Source organism: Trichophyton verrucosum, assembly GCF_000151505.1.
Source record: "Trichophyton verrucosum HKI 0517 chromosome Unknown contig00242_1.f1.exp, whole genome shotgun sequence".
NCBI lineage: Eukaryota > Fungi > Ascomycota > Eurotiomycetes > Onygenales > Arthrodermataceae > Trichophyton > Trichophyton verrucosum.
Window position 1 is genome coordinate 21,555 of NW_003315490.1, and position 17,135 is coordinate 38,689.

At 48.7% G+C, this 17,135-nt stretch overlaps 6 protein-coding genes across 6 annotated transcripts; 4 read left to right on the plus strand and 2 right to left on the minus strand.

The window, feature by feature from the left end:
• Positions 1-534: 534 nt before the first annotated feature.
• On the minus strand, positions 535-5,124 carry TRV_02827 (MYB and HSA domain protein; the record flags this gene model as incomplete). Its single annotated transcript, XM_003022960.1, has 5 exons — positions 535-1,677; positions 1,740-1,897; positions 2,014-4,754; positions 4,845-4,901; positions 5,081-5,124. 5 exons carry the CDS (start codon positions 5,122-5,124, stop codon positions 535-537), a joined length of 4,143 nt encoding a protein of 1,380 aa, XP_003023006.1.
• A 79-nt stretch (positions 5,125-5,203) lies between these two features.
• TRV_02828 (uncharacterized protein) lies at positions 5,204-7,082 on the plus strand (the record flags this gene model as incomplete). Its single annotated transcript, XM_003022961.1, has 3 exons — positions 5,204-5,342; positions 5,488-6,419; positions 6,498-7,082. 3 exons carry the CDS (start codon positions 5,204-5,206, stop codon positions 7,080-7,082), a joined length of 1,656 nt encoding a protein of 551 aa, XP_003023007.1.
• Positions 7,083-7,717: 635 nt separating this feature from the next.
• TRV_02829 (uncharacterized protein) lies at positions 7,718-9,289 on the plus strand (the record flags this gene model as incomplete). Its single annotated transcript, XM_003022962.1, has 2 exons — positions 7,718-8,244; positions 8,299-9,289. 2 exons carry the CDS (start codon positions 7,718-7,720, stop codon positions 9,287-9,289), a joined length of 1,518 nt encoding a protein of 505 aa, XP_003023008.1.
• Positions 9,290-11,138: 1,849 nt separating this feature from the next.
• TRV_02830 (uncharacterized protein) lies at positions 11,139-11,753 on the plus strand (the record flags this gene model as incomplete). The annotated part of the gene is made up of 1 exon (XM_003022963.1): positions 11,139-11,753. The coding sequence occupies one exon, from the start codon at positions 11,139-11,141 to the stop codon at positions 11,751-11,753; it is 615 nt and encodes a 204-aa protein (XP_003023009.1).
• A 187-nt stretch (positions 11,754-11,940) lies between these two features.
• On the minus strand, positions 11,941-14,169 carry TRV_02831 (uncharacterized protein; the record flags this gene model as incomplete). Its single annotated transcript, XM_003022964.1, has 6 exons — positions 11,941-12,179; positions 12,247-12,439; positions 12,505-13,251; positions 13,332-13,514; positions 13,631-13,795; positions 13,939-14,169. The coding sequence occupies 6 exons, from the start codon at positions 14,167-14,169 to the stop codon at positions 11,941-11,943; spliced, it is 1,758 nt and encodes a 585-aa protein (XP_003023010.1).
• A 999-nt stretch (positions 14,170-15,168) lies between these two features.
• On the plus strand, positions 15,169-16,620 carry TRV_02832 (uncharacterized protein; the record flags this gene model as incomplete). Its single annotated transcript, XM_003022965.1, has 1 exon — positions 15,169-16,620. The coding sequence occupies one exon, from the start codon at positions 15,169-15,171 to the stop codon at positions 16,618-16,620; it is 1,452 nt and encodes a 483-aa protein (XP_003023011.1).
• Positions 16,621-17,135: the final 515 nt, after the last annotated feature.

The following is a 17,135-nucleotide window of genomic DNA, read 5'->3' on the forward strand; positions in this document are numbered from 1 at the left end:
GAGGCTCGTTGACTAGCGGCGACAGCTGGATGACTAAGCAAGAATAACATGACGTTTAACTAATGGATATCCACTGAAAGTATAAAATCTAAGCAAGCATTACGTCTGCTAGGAGGTCGGAAGTGATATTGATGCTTAAATATTTTTTTTTATCATAGTTATTAAAGGTGCTATAAGTGCGTATGGCTAGATCACACTGTCCAGAGGAGACAGACCAAACACACAGCATGCAAACCTATACATGCACGCATCTAATGCAATATAAGTACATACATTAACGGTTGAGGCAAGGGGGAGCATTGCATTTCGACAAAGACGTACGTATGTGCTGGGGATGGTAATGATGGAATGGCAAAGGAGTAAGGATGAAGGTGGAAGTTGATGGAAGGAAAAGGGGTACGTCGTTATCCATGTAAAGACATCAGGCGAGCGATTAAAACAGGGTAAAGTATCAAGGAAGCAACGGAAGGAATAAATAAAACACCACCGGTAAAAATCATGTACACGTTAAATCCCCATTTTCTAACATTCCGCTCAGCTAGACGCCGTTTGTGCTTGCGCAGGTCTCGGACTTTTACCAGGCGGCGGCGGCTGTGTCTGTTGCTGTTGCGGCGGCTGCTGCTGTTGTTGTGGCCCTCCTTGGCTACTAGGACGCTGACTCTGCGGGGTTGCACTTCGGCTTTGATGCATGAGCATGTTGGTCATCGCGGGACTGGCTATGCCGACCCCTGGCCGGTTCTGTTGGCCTCCAGGCTGTGAAGCACCTAGCCGATTTATGTATCCTTGTGTTTGGTTCTGCAACGGGACTGGTGTCACGCCATTCACAGTGCCTTGCTGGGAAATTTGTTGCCCAGAGTTCCCAGCCTGATAGTTAGAAGGTAGGTTGCCGACACCAAGGTTACCTGCCGCAGCGTTTAGAGCTGCTTGTGATAATCGTTGCTGTTGATACTGCTGCAGACGCTCTGTGGCAAATTTCGAGACCTGTTCTTGAGACATAGTGGGATGAAGGCGTTGGAGAGAGGCCTGTATGTTGTTTACGTTGGGCAATGATGGAGCGTTATTGAGGGACGTGGATGGGTGGTTCATGCGAGGAGAAGAGGCAGGCATTACGCCGGGCGTAAGAGACGAAGCGGCAAATGACGGACTTCCACCGTTGGTTGCAGCTTGGAAAGCGGCCATGAGGGCAGGATTGCTTGAAGTAGTGGCGGGGGTGGCATTCATATTGGGGGAAGAATGAGGTCCCTGTTGTGGAGCGAAGCCTTGTTGACCACCATGGAACTGGTGTTGTTGCTGGCGGGATTGGAGAAGACGTTGTTGCTCTTGAAGACGATTGGCCTCACGGATGATACGCGAGTTGTCAGGGGATGTTTGGATAGGAAGACCTGGCCGACCATTAATAGGCTGTTGGAGGCCTTGTTGAGGCATCATCTTCATCGACATCCCACTGGGCACTGGGATTGGACCAGTGGCTGGTAGACCATTGGGCATGGCTGCCATTCCTGGGTGTGGGCGGGATTGAGAGACGGCCACACCGTTTGGTATGCCGTTGGCCAATCCATTTGCAGTGGGAACTTGGACACCACCGGCGCCATTGGGAACAGCCGCCGGAGGGCGGACTGGCATACCATTGAACTGACCAGATGGGTTAAGCTGAGCCGCACGCTGGGCCATGGCAGCCTAAGAGTACCAAGTCAGTGATTGGATAGAAACTTTGTATGCTCCGCTAGAAAATATCATACCCGCTGATGAGCAATCATTTGCTGACGGTACTGCTCTTGTTTCTCCAAAAACTTGAGTTCCCTCTCGTGCTTCAACTGGCTGAATTCCTGAGGCGTCGAGATTGGCGGATGTGGCTGGGTCGCTTCATTGACCTTGCGCATGGAGGCGAGTTGCGTGGCTAAAATGGAAAAGTTGTCAGCTTGGTGACACAAGTGGGTGATATATACAGGGAAGGACAAGCAGAGGCAAAAAAAAAAAGGAAAAAGGAAAGGAAAACTTGGAATGCATCCTTACCATGCTGTTGCTTCTGAAGGTTTGTCTCTCGTTTTTGAGAGAGCTTTCGCATGCCAGCCAGAAGTGCCAAATGCCTTGAAGACCGCTTTCTCTCCACCCGTAATGGCTGTGCAGTACGCCGCCGTATCAATGCCTGAGCGCTTGGGTTTACTTGACCGCCATTCTGCTGCTGTTGTTGTTGCTGTTGTTGAACCGCCTGTTGTTGGGCGTTCATAATTGTTCTTTGAGCAGCTTCAAGGCGTGCATTGTAAGTTCGGAAATACGGAGTCTTCGCCATATCAGGAGGTAAGCCTTCTAAACTAATCCAACGCTCAAAGCATTCCCAAGGAGTTCTTCGCTCAGAAGTAGAGACGAAAGATGATCGCGGAGCTAGACAGCTGGCGATAAGGGACCAGTTAAAAGAATATTCTTGTACTAGTTTTCGAAGCTCGTCGTCCTCTGCCAAAGTCCAGTGGGATGATTGCCGTGACTCATAGAACCCAAGGGGTGGCATAATGTACTCGGTTGGAGGACGGAATGCGTTGCCCGGATGGATTCGATCGCGGAGGGCTTTGTATTCCGGGGAGAAGAGAGCGACGTCCACTTGTTCTGGTAAGAGAGATCTATACCCATTCTCTTCCTCGCCATCATAATAGGTATCTTGTTCGTAATCGTAACGGCTTCGTTTCCTAGGCGGGCCATCTTCTTTGAACTGGATTGTTCCCTGAGCGTATTTTGAGACAGGCAGAAGCTGCGTCTTCCATACATCATCAGGTTGGATCTTAAAGGCTGGTTTGTTTGTTTCCGGAGCTATCTGTACGGGACAGTATAATGGAAGTTCTCCAAGTATCTTTTCCGACGCAATGGTTCGCTCCATGCGGAATGTGAACTCATCCGAGCCAGATGAGAAAATGGCAGCAGGAACATTTCCATCATCAAAATCGGGATGCTCGTCATTGAAACCATCGCTAACTGAGTCGTCATCTGCCGAATGGATCAAGTCAGGGGTGGGATGATTATTTGGCAGCACTTCATCCGGGTGCCCATCAATGAGCTTATCGCTTTCAGGGGCTTCTGCTGCTGGTGGAGGTGGAATGTTAGCAGGTACTCGTAGAGAGCGTCGACAGTCTTCATCACTCGCAACATAGTCGGCACACCACTCTGCGCAGCGCTTTGCTGCTGTGAGTTTCCACTTTCGTTCTTCTCTAAAGTCCATTCGCATCCATTTTACATGATCCAGCATGATATCCCAGTGAGTGGCCTGCCTCGGTGGTTCTGGGGAACGCTGTAGTTGCCGGAGAGCCCATCTGTTGGAATGCTGTAGCTGATAAATCCGCTTCAAGGTGCGGCAATCCATTTGTTCGTGGTATTCGAGGAAGTGGTTGGAAGTACTGAGGGTTTTGTGGGCTGTAGATAGAAGGGTATTGAGGCTCATAGTACGAGGGGGATAGTGGGCCTTTGCCTGGAAGAGGGTATATAGGTAGTCCTGTTCCTCGTTTGGAGATTTGCGGGTTTCTTCATCTCTCCCTGAAGCCAGTTGCATGGCCTTTCCCTTTTCCTGACTTGATGTCTTTGGAAAAACAACCGTTGACAGCCTGCTCCTCTCCTTGTCTGGTCTTTCGCTCAGTCTCAATTTTGATGGTGAAGCTGGGGAAGTGTGTGAAGTGCCAGCCTGCTTGTCAAACACGGATGACCGTCGTGAGTCCCTAGAGTGCTGTTCGGTTTCTGGAGTTGCGCTTGGTTTTGGACTTTCTCCCAGAATTTCCGATACAGACTTGTGCCGAATTGCGCCGGACGCGACCCTGGTAGTCATTCGTTCTGGCCGTGGGTGCTGCTGTTCGGCAGGTTGCCGCTGGCTCTCGACTGGTTTCGTAGCAGTTTTGCCATCTGACACCACCTGGGGTCCAGACGAGGACGACGGCCTGCTGTTAGTGACTGACTCCGTAGGCTCCCGCTTCAGCTGCGGTTCCTTGAGCTCTGTCGGAGCTTCGGTCATATGCTGGTCTCCATCTTTGTCCTGGGTTGTGATAGGCTGTTTAGGGGTGGTAGAGTTTCGAATGGACATGGCAGCTTCGAGCTGTAGCTGTTCATCCGGGGTTGAGGGTACCGCGGTGGACATGGGCTGTGACTGGACATTTGAAGGGGGTTCGTCGGTGGAGTGTTTGCCCATTGAAGGAGATTCAGCAATAGAGGCGACTGATTCTGTTGAGCTAGAAGCAGGAGACCGTTCGGTGGCAGATGTATGACTGGAGGATGGACCGGTTGACATTGGTGAAGAAGCGGCCTCGGCGGCCTTTGGAGGAACAATGATAGGCGCGACACCTAGGCGGTCATTAAAGGAAGAGGTACGGTTGGTTTCTGGAGGTGAGAGGGGGTGGGCAGTCGCCTGGGTGGTAGCCTGAACAGCCGTATCGGGTGAAGAGGCAGTTTTCGCGGGAGCTTCGGCGGCATGCTGAGGAGGGCTGGTGTCTATGCCATTGGGTTGGTGCTGGAATGAAGCAACGGGTGGCACTGGCTCTGGCGGTTCTGTGGTCTGGACGCCCGCCGAAGACACAGTGAGCTGTGGTTGATCGTTGCCTGCTGCGAGCCCGCCTTGGGTCGGTTGTTCATGACTAGTTATGCCGGCTGCCGATTGGGGGGGCGGTACCCGCGGGCGATCGAGCTCATCTGGGCGCGACGGTCCATATTTACTCTCACACTCAGCAAGCACAGTCTCGAGTCGTGGCCGTTCAGGCAGGGTATTTTCGTCGAAGAGTCGGCCTCTGTATGGACGCAATTATTAGCACTGCAACCGGTCTGAAGTCCAGCATAGAAGAGCATATCCGGCAGTGTAAAACGGGTCAAACACGTACTTTGAGAGGTCGTTTGCGTCGAGGAATGCGGCCTCCTTCAGGCGGGCCAGGGGCTCACTGTGGCCGCCGGTGTCGCTGGGATGGGGGAAGGTCGCCGTCGCATAGTAGAGCTCGCTCAGCTTGCGCTTCCGCGACGACACACAACGCCTGGGGGAAAACAAAAAGTCAGCGAACGAGTCCAAGCAAACCGAGGGCGAGGGAAACGATGGAACGGTCAAAAAGGGTGGTTTACATACGCGATCTCGTCATGTCTGGATGCGAGCGGCCCGTCAGAGAGCATCGAGGCTTTTCTCACGGCGGCATCCGATTCACACGCAAAAAGCGAGGGCCAGGGGCCTCTCGGGGGTCATACGAGCGCGATGCGTCGCTCTGATGAGATGGAATCGATGGCGGTGGTCGTTGTTTTGATGGCTGCAGTTGGTGGACGTCGCTTTTTCTGCGTGAAGTTCGACAAAATTGCGAGTTTTCTGCTTTTTTGCTGCTTTTCGAGATGTAGCAGTTTGCTGACTAAGCTGACTAAGCGGAGATACTTTGATCCGCGAAAAAGTTGAGGACGGGAAAAAGGTTAAAAAAAAGAGACGGCGAAGACGACGAAGGCAAAAGGACGGCAAAAGGCAAGGAGAAGTAGTATAAAAAAAAAAAGAAAAGGGAGGAAGAAGAAGATACGGAGAAGAAGAAGATAATATAAAGAGGAAGAGGGAGGAGGAACAGGCGAAGGTGCCGGCAGAGAAGAGAGAAAAGATGGCCAGGAGAGAGACGACAGTGCAGATAGTCGCGGGCTCCTACGAAAGAGTCCTCCATGGCATCAATGCCACGATATCCCTCGATGAAGGAAATTCCAAGGGACAGACTGAAGATGTCGGAGAAGGCGAGGATCAGGTCAAGTTCACGGATACATTCCTGTTCCAGGCCCACACGTCGGCGGTTCGTTGTCTGGCGCTCTCACCGATGCCCAGCGCAGACAACAAGCAGCAACAGAATGTTCTACTGGCTACCGGAGGCACAGACGACCGCATCAACTTGTACAGCTTATCGGTGTCACCAATGTCTGCAGATACTGGCCTTGTGCCTCTGCCATCGCTAGCAGGCAACAAAGTGCTGGAGAACCCCCGGAATCGCGAACTGGGAGCTCTGATGCACCACTCAGCCAGCATTACGGCCATGCACTTCCCTACTCGGTCGAAGCTTTTATCTGCGTCAGAGGACAATACCATTGCAGTTACAAGGACCAGAGACTGGACTGTTGTCTCATCGATTAAGGCACCGCACCCCAAGACTCAAGGAAGACCGAGCGGGGACACCGCTCCCGTTGGTGGTGCGCCGGCCGGTATCAACGATTTTGCCGTGCATCCTAGTATGAAGCTGATGCTTACCGTGGGCAAGGGGGAGAAGAGCATGAGGCTATGGAACCTGGTTACCGGCCGGAAAGCTGGCGTGTTGAATTTTGGGCGGGAGGTGTTGACTGCCGCGAAGGAAGGGAAATGGGGGACCGGCGAGGGGCGGAAGATCCGCTGGGATTCGGCCGGAGAAGAATTTGCCGTTGCTTTTGAACGAGGTATCGTTGTCTTCGGGGTGGTATGTTGTGCCCGTCTTTCCTTTTTTTTTTTTTTTTAATTTTTGCTACCTTTATATTCACACACTGACTGGACGTAGGACTCGGTTCCAAAGTGTAGAGTGGCCACCTCACCATTCACAAAGGTACACCACATCAGCTATCTTGACATTGAAACTGATGACGAGAAGAAGCAGCTATTGGTAGCCTCTACCGAAGACGGCAGACTCGTCTTTTATTCTACAGCGTCAGACTCGTTAGAGGAGCTTGTTGAGGGAGGCGACACCACCATTCCGACGGCGCCGTTCCTCTTCCAGCTCGGTGGTAAGGCTCATGGCCAGTCCAGCAGGATAAAAGAATTTGAAATTCTCCCGCTCCAGGAGAACTCAAAGACTATACAGTTCATCGTTGTTACCTCTGGCAGTGATGGTGCATTAAGAATATGGACCATCAAACCAGAAGAAATCCAGCAGACCAAGCAAGTCAAGCGAGGCAAACCGTCTAAGTCTGGTCAGCCTGTGCAGGTAGGTAGATTACTCGTTGCCTACGAAACCGGTAACCGAATAACCTGCATGAAGGCCTTTATCATGCGAGAGCCTATAGGAGAAGAAGAGCTCAGCGAGGGCGACTCTGAAGCAGATGATGATGACGAAGATGAAGACGATGAAGATTCTGATAGCTCATGAAAAGCTCTAGCAGCCAAGCTGTTACTCTACCTGGCCCTCTGCCAACGATCAAAATGATGTGAATTCACTATATTTGATAGATCAAAGTCTCAGGGGCAGCAACCCTGTCCACCCCCTCGTTCATCACTGCTAACCCGCAGCCTGCCATCTCCATAGACTAGTTATACATCCTCAGCCAAAAATTCATCTATCTTCCTCTCCAAATATTCTTCTTCTTTGCTGTCTCCCAAACAATTAAATTATGCATCTCTTTTCCCTCCCACGGACGGAAAATCTACAAGTCACGTGCCAATGTTGACTAAAAAAATATTTCGTGACTCAAAAAAGTTCGCATTTTAAAATAAAACAGTAAAAAAAGTCCACAGAAAAAGACGGAGAGACGAAGAGAGGGAAACCAAAGAACCAAAGAAATAAGCATTCTGTCCATACGATTAATATCACAGTCGAGCTACTTCAACCCGCAGCTCCCAGCCCGCGAACACCAAGGAACGTCGCCTGCTTAGTTACCCCACTGAGCGTAGTTTATCGAAAAAATAACCAAATAAAATCCGTCAAAACTCCAACTTCTCTGTGTGCGAAGAACCACATCCACGACCACCAGCGCACCGTTAGCTCAGAACAGGCGGATTGCAATCATGGCGACGCACAGTGACTTCTCAGACGACGAGTCGCAGCCCGGCTCGCCCGTGCTCGGCGATTCCAACGGTGTCGATAACTTTGACGACCAGGAGCCCCTCGACCACGAAGATGATTCACAGACACCGCTCAAGTCGGCTCTAAAACAGCCTGCGCAGGCAAAGAAGCCAGAGCTTCCCGAGCAGCCAGACCCATCGACTCTCGATCTCTCTACTCTCACGCCGCTGACACCCGAGATTATTGCCAGACAGGCGACTATCAATATTGGTACTATCGGGCATGTCGCTCACGGAAAATCAACCGTCGTCAAGGCTATTTCGGGAGTGCAGACTGTCAGATTCAAGAACGAGCTGGAGAGAAATATTACCATCAAACTGGGCTATGCCAATGCAAAGGTGTACAGATGTGACAACAAGGCCTGTCCCAGACCTACTTGCTACCGAAGCTTCAAGAGCGACAAGGAGGTTGACCCTCCATGCGAGAGAGAAGGATGTACAGGCAGATACAGACTCCTTCGACATGTTTCGTAAGTCGTATTATTTATATACCTATACTTAAGTATATGACTAACTAGCTGTAGGTTCGTCGATTGCCCTGGGCACGACATTCTCATGAGTACTATGCTTTCAGGTGCCGCCGTCATGGATGCCGCTCTGCTTCTCATTGCTGGTAACGAAACTTGCCCACAGCCCCAGACCTCTGAGCATCTGGCTGCTATCGAGATCATGAAGCTCAACCATATCATCATCCTCCAAAATAAAGTTGACCTGATGCGCGAGGACGGCGCCCTGCAGCACTACCAGTCCATATTGAAGTTCATCAGAGGAACAGTGGCCGATGGATCACCCGTTATTCCCATCTCGGCTCAGCTCAAGTACAATATCGATGCCGTCAACGAATACCTAGTCTCCCACATCCCGGTTCCAGTCAGGGACTTCCTTGCTCCCCCTCACATGATCATCATCCGATCCTTTGACGTCAACAAGCCTGGCTCTGAAATCGAAGACCTCAAAGGTGGCGTTGCTGGTGGAAGTATCTTGACCGGTGTGCTCAAGCTCGGGGACGAAATCGAAATTCGACCAGGTATTGTCACCAAGGATGAGCAGGGCAAGATTCAGTGTCGCCCTATCTTCAGTCGTGTCGTAACCCTACTTGCCGAGCAGAACGACCTCAAATTCGCCGTTCCCGGTGGACTTATCGGTGCTGGAACTAGAATCGATCCCACTCTTTGCCGTGCTGATCGTCTACTCGGTTTCGTTCTTGGTCACCGTGGCCGTCTTCCTGCCATCTACAGTGAAATCGAAGTCAATTACTTCCTTCTTCGACGCCTTCTTGGTGTCAAGACTGCCGATGGAAAACAGGCAAAGGTTGCTAAGCTCAGTAAGAATGAAGTTCTCATGGTAAACATCGGTTCGACCGCCACCGGTGCAAAGGTCATGGGTGTCAAGGCAGATGCCGCCAAGCTGAGCTTGACTGGCCCAGCCTGTACAGAAATTGGAGAGAAGATTGCCCTCAGTCGAAGAGTTGACAAGCATTGGCGTCTTATCGGTTGGGCGAATATCGTCGCGTAAGTACTCATTCTTTCACATGTTCCTTTGGAGGATAACATCTAACATTTATCATAGTGGTAACACGTTGGAGCCTATCTCCAACTGAATTTGATACCGCTCATTGAACGGCACTTACACTCTTAAGGGATGTATGGTTGCCAGAAAGGGGCTATAGAGAAGAGTCGGCGGAGCCAGGGAGCTGTACTGGGTAGGGGCGGGCTATCCGTGTATCTGCCAGTCGACTCGAGACTATAAAAAAGCAATCATCATCATACCCTTTCAAATGTCCACCGGACAAACTACAATTTCAGCTCCTGACAGAATGGATTGCCTGCCCCTACTCTCAAACCCGCTTCGTCTCTACGAATAGCCGGTAGGGCATTTTTTTTTTCAAAAGCAAAAAGCAAAAGCATGTTCCAAGTTCAAGTAACTATATCACGCTTGTTCACATGGTTTCCTCCCTTTTCTTCTTGCTCATCATATTTTCCTCCTCTCTTTCACCCTCAACTTCCGCATATTCCCTTATAGTCGAGCAGTTGCATACGCCTCTCATGCGTTCCGATTCTCTTTTAGTCTCCTTTCGTTGACCCTGCCTCTTTTGTCAAAATATTCTACTTCTCTTATTTTGCTTTTTCCCACCTCTTTTCCGAAGCATAGATAAAAATTGTTTCTCTTCTAGGTCGGGACTTAAAAAGGGACAAAATGGAGAATAATGTGGAAATGATAGTTATGAAATAAAACTATTTTCAGGCATAACTAGTTCTAATGTTTATGTGAAGATATTGTAAATTCGTTTAACCTTTCTCTCACTGAAAAGACTTCAGTCAGGAGAAAACTTCCATATCTATCAATGTGTAGATTGTAGAAGTTCCAAAATAAGTATATCGTGGGTAAAAAAAAATTCTATAGCACACTATTATACAAGTTTGTTCTGCTCCCTTAGACAATACAGTAATTGCAGGTCAAATTCACAATTCTGACATGAAAATAGGCCAGCACCTTTTATGGACCTCAATTTAATTAAGTTGAAGTCTCAAACTCCATTCCTCATATTTTCCGAGGAAGGTGTGTAGAACATATCCGTATACGATTCAACCAACCCAGTTTACCAACTCATGTATTTCCTGTTCTTCGAACGTCTCCGCGCCAACACACCACGACCACCTCGGCTTTTCACACGGGCCAGGAATCCATGGCGCCGCTTCTGGACCCTCCGACTAGGGTTGTATGTATCTCGTTTAACGCCCAGGGAGGCGGTGGATGAGAACCCACGGGCTGATATCGGGTTTGGGCGTAGAATGGAGGCTGAAGATGGTATTTGGGAGACAATTGAACTTCTTTGAGGCGCTATCATGGTGGGCCGTGAGACACTGAATGCGGAGAAGGATCTTGTGATTTTTTGTAAGGTCGAGCTGTCCATCAGATGTCAGAGAAAAAAATCTGGGATAGCGGGTAAACTGCTGCAACCTGCGGGTCACTCACCTTGAAATACTGCTCGGAGCTCTTTCAAAAAGACATCTTATAATCACAAAGGGCTTGACCCTCGAAACGTGTGAACTGAACATCTTTGCTGCTTATTTGTAGATTTATTTCCGCTTCTTCGTTGATTGAAACGAAAGATCGAGGCAAGTTCAAGATGCGCACAGACCAACTTTTTTTTTTGGCTTGACCTGAAAAAAAAAAAAAAAAATCATGTCCAAAAACTAATTGAATCTTCAGAACGACAAGCCGCAGAAGACCAGGAAGATCCAATTGCACAATAAACTCACAATTTGGCATCTTGACTGTTTGATAGAAAGAAATTGTTTTAGATTTATTACTCGATATTTGATCTTGCGGTCTTTTGAATTCATTGGTGAAGCCTAGGAAAATGGCATCTCAAGCAGGCCCAACTCCGCTGCCTGCCACCACAATACTTAAGAGCGAGCGCATATCCCAAGCAGAGGCTCATGAATTCCTTACAGCCTATCTCGATCGCGCGGCCTCAGACCCAGGATTCCAGCCAGATTCTACGCTCTCACCACAAGGTCCCATTGCCGCTGGCGTTGGGTCGTCTCCCAACCTAGTGATACACAACCTGAAGCGAGTCCAGGCCGGATTGGCCGAAGAAGTGCTCGGAAAAGATCTTATATACGCGAAACTGGAGAATGAAGGCGGTGCTGCCGGTGGTATATTTGAGCTACATTCCCATAATGCAACTGATGGACAGAATTGGGCCGGCAAAAAGCGAGAAACTCCCGCTGTCAGCGGATGGCAAGATTTACAGAGCTACGAGAGAGAACAGACCGATATTGTTGAGGCTGGAGACGGAGATGACGAGGTGGTTGCTGTAGAGGACAATACTGAAGCTGTGGAAGATGTTCAGGAGGGTAAAATCGATAAGGAAGAGCGCAAACGACAGAAGAAACAGAGACGCAAGCAAGAGCAAAAGGCGAAGATGGCTGCGGCCAGGAAAGAAAACGAGGATGATGAGACCGAGATCTGAATTGAACTTTTATGACCGTCCCTCTTGCCGATGGTCTATTGAAAGTTATTGATTATTTTACAAGTCATTGCCCAACTCGGTAAGTTTTCAATGCCAGAGGATACCAGAACCCAATAAAATAAAACAACAGGGGAGAAATGAGAAATGAAGACAGTCCTCAAAATCGTGGAATGGATTCTAACTTCGATTATAGCTCTCTGTCAGCTGCCTTGACTGGCTTATCGCTGTCAATTGGCTCTTTTTCTCCTCCGGTAATCTTGCCTCCCTTCCAACCCAGGGCAGCAAGGCGCTCGGAAAGAATTGGGTGCGAGTAATGGTAGCTTGCGTACATCCAGTCCGCATCCATGGTAGAAAGGTTTTGGATCTGAAGCTTCAGCAAAGACCTGGCTAGTTCTTTGGAATAACCCAATTTCACGGCGAACGCGTCTATCAAAACAGTCAGCATCAGAAACTTAAGGAACTGAGGAAAAAAGAGTCATAAAGAGAGACCAACCGGCTTCGAACTCGAATTTTCTGCTGAGGATGTTCATCAACAATTTGATGATGGCATCGGTTGGTGCGAGTGCATCTGAGAATAAGATGAATCCAATCATGATTGGCATCTCGTTGTAGAAGCCAAAATCTTGATAGAGCGATTTGTTGTTAACAAAGGCAGAAAACAAGGCAAAGATATAGAACATGTGGAACTAATAGAACGTCAGTAAGCGATGTAATAATGAGATGGGACGGAGGGGGAAAAAAAATAACACACCTGTCCAATTCCAAACAGCTTCGTAGTATGGCTCAAGCTCCAGTGGCCCAGTTCATGGCTCAGAACGGCAACAACCTCTTCAGTCTCACTCTTCTCAATCAAGGTATCGTAGATAACAATATGCTTCTTCCATGGCAGTCCGAAGAGATAGGCGTTACTATGGGCGCTTCTCTTACTTCCATCAATAACGTTCAACTCAGAGAGCGGGAACTTGAGCTGCTTAGCCAGGTTCTCGACGGAGGTCTTCAAGACGCCGGGTTCAAGTGGGGAGAACTTGTTGAACAGGGGAAGAATGGCAATTGGGTAGATAGTGATGGCAAACAACTGGACAAAGATTCCAAACATCCAGAGATAGTAGAAGAAGCTGTTGCCAGTAGTCTGTACAATTTTTAGGATAGCGCTGATGATGGGAGTTCCGAGAACGACGGTCAGCATCTGGCCTTTGAGCATGTCCATAACCCAGAGCTTGACGGTTTGCTTGTTGAAGCCAAACTTCTCTTCCAGGACAAAGGTGCTATAGTACGAGGTTGGGAGGGACAATATCGTTGTAATGATGTTGAAAACAAAGACAAACAGCAGGGTATGAGTGATCTCCCCTCTGAAGCCTTCGGGGGCATATTTCGCGAGCAGAAGACCAGTTGCTCCCCATATTTTTGGGAGAACATCACCGTAGATGAATGCCAAGTTCTGGATCTGACTGTATAGCCCGCTCACAAAGCCGAACTTTGCCTTTGCGCGTCCATAGGCCTATGATATGGTCGTTAGCCGGAATAGCTTCAGATAGAAAGGCAGCAGATATAATGTGCTATCCGCGGCGCATGATTTACCTGACTCTTATCAAACACTTCCTGGGAGACCTCGCCCTCCAGGACTTTGGGAACCTTTGTTGCCTGCAAGACCTTGTACTGTCGGAGAGAGAGGAAGCCTTCAAGGAGATACTGGCCTAGCGAGAAGCCCACAATGATCTTCTTCCATGGGAAAAAGGGCCGGTCAAGAATGCGCGCGAGCTCCTAGATACGCCGATAGATCAGCCGTCCGCCCACAACCAACAACCCCTTGCATCCCAGGATCCCCGGGAGGGCAGAGACTGAGACTGGTGTCAGCTACCAGCCCGTCAACAACTTACCTGGAGGATAAACATCATTGCAGCGTACGTCGACGTTGTTTGCAGGAGATGCGAGTTGTCTGTCGTTTCGTCGTCGTCGTCGTCGTCGTCGTCGTCGTCGTCTGCCTGGAAGCTGCTGAGGTGAAAGGCGGCCAGCGCCAAGACGTGCAAACTGTCCTCAAAGAACTAAACTAGTAGAAGCACACGAGCAACCTCGAACATCCAACGACATCACCATTGAGTGTAGGCCTGTCCTATCGAGTACAGAGCACTAGCAGCTAGTTACAAGTTACAGCGCCCTGCTATACTCAATTGCCCTCCAGCATTACTTCCATCACAGTCATCAGGCTCCCCACGGGCTGCTGCATGCGGACAATCTTCAAGCGCGCGTCCGTCTGTTGAAGCAGGCTGGCCCAGTCCTCGGCAGCTCGCTCCCCGCTGTTGAATGTCATCATCATGGTCAGGTCTCGGACACGCAGGAGGCTCTCCTGGGTGCTCTCAACCGCACCCGGTAGAGGGAGCACTGAGTCCATGATAACCAGCCATGCGCCCGTTTGCATTGCTGGCAGTATGTTCGAGATGATACTTCGCGCCTCACGATCCGACCAGTAATGCAAAATCATGCGCAGGAGATAAACGCCCACTCCTTTTGCGGGCTGTGGATTAAAAAAATCATGCACCTGAAATGAGATCCTAGATTGAATCTCGATGTCCTCTTGCAGAATACCCCTCCTTCCATCTTCAATGTTGATATTCAAGTCCTGGACGACAAATCGCAAGTTTGGGAACTCTCTTGCCAGGGCAATGCTAGCTTGGCCGGTTGATCCTGTCGTGGCTGTTAGTGCTGCAATTGCTACTCTCCAATGGGATTGCGCTATGAGAAAAGGGCCACTACTGTTGCATTAACTAGTTGGTTGGCACCCCTGTCCTAGTTAGCTCCCTATAATCAACTTCCATGTTGATAGCTAACTCTCGGGGGATACGGGCCCGGTGAACGTTACGCCCGAACAGTGAATGCTCGGGTTCAGAGTAACGGGCCCGTACCGACCGAGCACAAAATATACCCCAAGAGCAGTAAAAAGCCGATGTATAAGAAGAGTAGTTTTTCTCGTCAATGAGTCAATTGTCTTTAATACTTATGCGAACAAGCAAACCCAACTATTCCTTCAGTGTACTGCCCCTTTTAAGTCACCAAATATGAGCCAAAGATTATCCCAGCCCGATAATAGCAACCTAGGGAATGGGGGTTGTGAAGTAAATCACCGTCCCCAAGAGAATTATCCAAAGCCAGCTGCTCTCGGTGCCATCATGCTTGCGATTTGCTCTAGCATGTTCCTTGTGTCATTGGTAAGTTGAATACATAGTTACATATCTTAACTAACGAGCTGCAGTAATCCGGTTACTAGTGAGCTAATCAAGTCTGATATTTCTGGAATATAGGACCGTACTATTATCGCTACATCAATTCCCACCATCACGAACTATTTCCATTCTTTCAATGACATAGCTTGGTATGGTACGTAAGAGGTAGCCCCCGTTTTCCTAGATCACAGACTAACATGGAAACAGGGAGTGCATATCTACTTACTGGCTGTGTACTTCAACTCCCTTTGGCGTTGCTATACAAGTTCTTCACTCCAAAATGGGTCTTTATTTTCATGTTAATTGTCTTTGAAATCGGTTCTGCAGTTTGTGGGGGTGCACAGAATTCCGTCAGCATCATTGTCGGCCGCGCAATCCAAGGGCTAGGCGGTGCAGGTATCTTCTCCGGTTCCATGGTCCTTATCGTCGAAGCAGTACCCTTGGCTAAACGACCCATGTACATGGGATTTGGTGGCGCAACATTTGGTCTTTCAGCTGTTCTTGGGCCTCTCGTGGGAGGAGCTCTGACATCAAATGCATCATGGAGGTGGTGTTTCCTTATCAACCTGCCTATCGGCGGTATGGTACTTCTGGTGCTGCTCTGGTTCTTCCCAAATACGCACACTATGGACGAACAATGCGGTCCCCAGAAAGAAAATAGCGTGCAAAAATCGATACAGGAGAAATTCCTCGATCTGGACCCTATGGGTATCATTTTCCTTGTTCCAGGGATGGTATTTCTCATGCTTGCACTTCAATTGGGTGGATCTGTCTATGTTTGGAGTAATGGCCGGATCATTGTCCTCTTTGTTGTGGCCGGAATTTTATTCGTATCCTTTATCTTGAACGAAATATACCAGCGAGAGCGAGCCATGCTGAAAATGACCGTATTCACCCAACGCACCGTGTTCGGGAGCTTCTTTTATTCTTTTTGCGTTGGCGGCTCAATGATGACGATTGTTTACTATCTACCGATATGGTTTCAAGCAATCAAGGGTGCCAGTGCTGTCAAATCGGGAGAGATGAATATACCCCTTTTGCTATCACTTATGATTGGAACCCTGCTTGCTGGCATGCTTGTATCCAAGATTGTTGGATACGCTGCACCTTTTATGATCGTTGGTGCTATAATCATGACGATTGGCGCGGGGTTATTTAGCACTTTTGGCATATCTACAAGCCATGCTAAATGGATTGGATATCAGGTTGTTTATGGATTCGGCTTGGGGCTCGGGATGCAACAAGGAGCAGCAGCTATTCAAGCTGTGATACCAAAGCACGACACCCCACAGGCTATTTCGTTCTTGTTCTTTGGCCAACAGCTTGGTGGTGCGATAATGCTATGTATAGGCGAAAACCTACTCAATTCCTCTTTAGTGAGAAATATTCGGACATCGCTGCCAAATATTGACCCAGGCCACATCTCCAATTCAGGGGCCACTGATTTCCGCAATACTGTATCTGGGCCAGATATGATAAAGCTGCTCCAGGCGTATAACGGTGCGCTCAGGCATGTTTTTTTCCTTCCAATTGCCGTGTCAGGTCTAGCTCTTGTAGGCGCATTTCCGGTTGAATGGAAGAATTTAATCAAGGTCGAGAAAGAGCAGAGTGCGGAAAAGGATAGGCTTTCTCGTGTTACGAAAGAGTAACTTGACTAGGTAACTAACTAGTGAGTTAAATATGATGGAGAATTTTCACCCCGTACTCCATATAGTCAACAACAATTAGTTACTGGGCAAAGTTAGTTAACTCCTTAGTTAATTCAAGCATCCACTAAACCTTGATTAACTAACGGGAGTAACCTTAACTAGAACGTTGAGTTCATTAACTAATTACTACTATAATGTCTATGAAGATTGGCGGCAGTGTTTTATTGATATTACAAGTTGCAACTTCAATTGTTAACTCGTCTCTGTGACGAAAGGGAGTTACAGGCACCAGGTAAGTATTAATAAAGTGTCAAAATGACAGCAGCAAAAGGTCGGAATGATTTGTTAAAACTTGTAGCGAACGAATAACCGTGTATATTTGATGATGTTGGTGAGCTTGATGCAGAGATTTAGGCTCCAGATACAAATGGAAGTTAACTAGTTAAGCTACATATTTATATTTAACTGTTCAGTGGCCTATTTGGTAGATACAAATGCTTTCTGTGAAGGTAGTT